General features: G+C 44.4%; 1 protein-coding gene across 1 annotated transcript; it reads right to left on the bottom strand.

The window, feature by feature from the left end:
* Positions 1–368: 368 nt before the first annotated feature.
* Positions 369–1476, bottom strand: LOC120015781 (glycine-rich protein 5-like). The gene is made up of 3 exons (XM_038868332.1): positions 1070–1476; positions 884–943; positions 369–775 (listed from the first exon to the last, which is right to left on the bottom strand). Exons 1-3 carry the CDS (start codon positions 1398–1400, stop codon positions 501–503), a joined length of 666 nt encoding a protein of 221 aa, XP_038724260.1. The 5' UTR covers positions 1401–1476; the 3' UTR covers positions 369–500.
* Positions 1477–2363: the final 887 nt, after the last annotated feature.

Raw genomic sequence — 2363 nt, 5'->3', positions numbered from 1 at the left:
ACATCCCGCAATTACAATCAATCAGCGACCCTTTTAAATTCGAAACGCGGAGTTGAAGCATGTGTAGGGTTGGTAGGGTTTGACATATGTATGTGCATCAGCATCCTCATATTTGTTGCATCTTCAGTGATCGCAAGCCAGAATAATCTGAAAAACCAGAGTTTTTAAACTAGTTGAATTTCAAATACCTTAAATCTTTAGCTGACACGATTTAATATGCGGTATGATTTTAAAAAACTATGGATAAAACATAAGCAGATATGGACATTGATTCAACATAGAAAATGTTTATTAATTACTTACTAGCTGCCATGCATACATACACATATGCATATGCATGGATTGTGAAGAGTTACAAACACCGTCTCTTACACATAAAACTTGGTTCCTATTATACTATTGGACCAAATGATCACCTTAAAACACATTACATCTCTCTGACTCTCTTATGTCAACAAAACATATAATATGGTACGCTCTGCATGATTCAAAAAGGGACATTAATGATGGCCACCACCACCAGCTCCAAATCCACCGCCGAAGCCACCACCACCACCACTGCCGAAGCCACCACCTCCTCCGAACCCTCCTCCTCCTCCACCACCTATTCCACCGCCAGCACCTCCACCAGCTCCAAACCCTCCTCCAGCACCTCCACCTCCTCCTCCGGCACCACCACCACCACCAAGTCCTCCACCTCCTCCAGCACCACCACCTCCCCCAAGCCCTCCTCCTCCTCCAAGCCCTCCCCCACCACCTGCACCCCCACCTAGACCTCCACCACCATGATGTCCTAGACCACCACCACCACCAAGCCCTCCACCTCCTCCAAGCCCTCCTCCACCACCTAGACCTCCACCACCATGATGTCCTAGACCACCACCACCACCAAGTCCTCCACCTCCTCCAAGCCCTCCTCCACCACCTGCACCCCCACCTAGACCTCCACCACCATGATGTCCTAGACCTCCACCATGTCCTAGACCACCACCACCACCACCACCAAGACCCCCATGATGTCCAAGACCACCACCTCCACCTACTCCTCCTCCACCACCTAGACCTCCACCTCCCCCAGCACCACCCCCATAGCCTCCACCAGCGCCCCCACCAATACCACCACCAGCACCCCCACCTACGCCACCACCACCACCAAATCCACCACCAGCTCCCCCACCAATGCCTCCACCACCACCATAGCCGCCACCAGCTCCACCGCCAATGCCTCCTCCACCAAACCTTCCATGCCTAAAACCCTTCTTATAAAGGGGCCGATGAAAGAATGCCTTCTTGTCATCCTTTACCCCAACACCGTGGTCATCATCAGCAATAACAACTACACCATTCACAATAAGCACACACAAGAGAGTAACCACAACAAAGTGGGAAGCAACACCCATATCCAACTGATCAACACAAGAAATTAATCAAGCGAACTGTGTACAGCTTTAGTGAGTGGAGGGTGTGGCATATATGCACTTAAGAAAAACAAGAACTCAACTGTTACCCTGGCATGAATTAATGAGGCTCACCTGTCATTGGACAGAGAATTTATTTGTCCAACTGTCACCTCCAACAATCTTTCATGGCTTTTTTTTTTTTTCAAAAGTAACTTTCTGTTTAATTAGTTTTCGACTTTTTGGGTCTTTTGGGATCCATTTGTGTAATTTAATTATGAGATTAGGTTGAAAGCTATATATATTGCGAAGTAGAGGCCAGAGGTTGTTCAAACCCTAACGTGATATCATTTAATGAGTGCTTTCTAATGCCATTAATGGCTTGCAACTATATCTTGTTCTTGTGTCTGGCCATCAACATCCACTCAGATTCTCTCTCCCTCGCCAACAGTACGCCTTTTGAGATCTCTGGTTTTCGTTGTTTCGTATACCAAAAAAATCTGATCAGAGGCTGGGATCGAAAAACAGACGGTTTGGGAAAGCTTTTCTCATCCATGGATCTTGTTTGGGTTGGGTTGGCCTTGGAAAGAAGTTCTAGCCCGATGCTTTAGAGAGGCCCAGCTCGGTCCGAGTGCTATTGGATAACAAAAATTTTCAAGCCCAACCCATGATAATCTCTATGAGACTATGAGGAGCCATATATTAAAGTATAATTTTGTTTTTGTTTGTACATTTTTAGTAATTTTATGTTGAGAAATTTTATTTGCATACCACTAAAATTTTTAGTTTACACCACTTAATCAAACCTTATTAATTTACACCAAAATTTTATAAGTTAATACAAAAAATTTAATGAATAGGCCAAAATGACCTTTACTTGTAAAAGAGAAATTTTATCTACATACCATTAATATACTAAGTCCACACCACTTTTTCAATATGAGAAATTTACACAAAAAAATTATA

Source organism: Tripterygium wilfordii, chromosome 14 (genome assembly GCF_013401445.1).
Source record: "Tripterygium wilfordii isolate XIE 37 chromosome 14, ASM1340144v1, whole genome shotgun sequence".
Taxonomy (NCBI): domain Eukaryota; kingdom Viridiplantae; phylum Streptophyta; class Magnoliopsida; order Celastrales; family Celastraceae; genus Tripterygium; species Tripterygium wilfordii.
The sequence above is the reverse complement of the archived record's forward strand: the minus strand, read 5'-3'. Positions and strand labels throughout refer to the sequence as shown.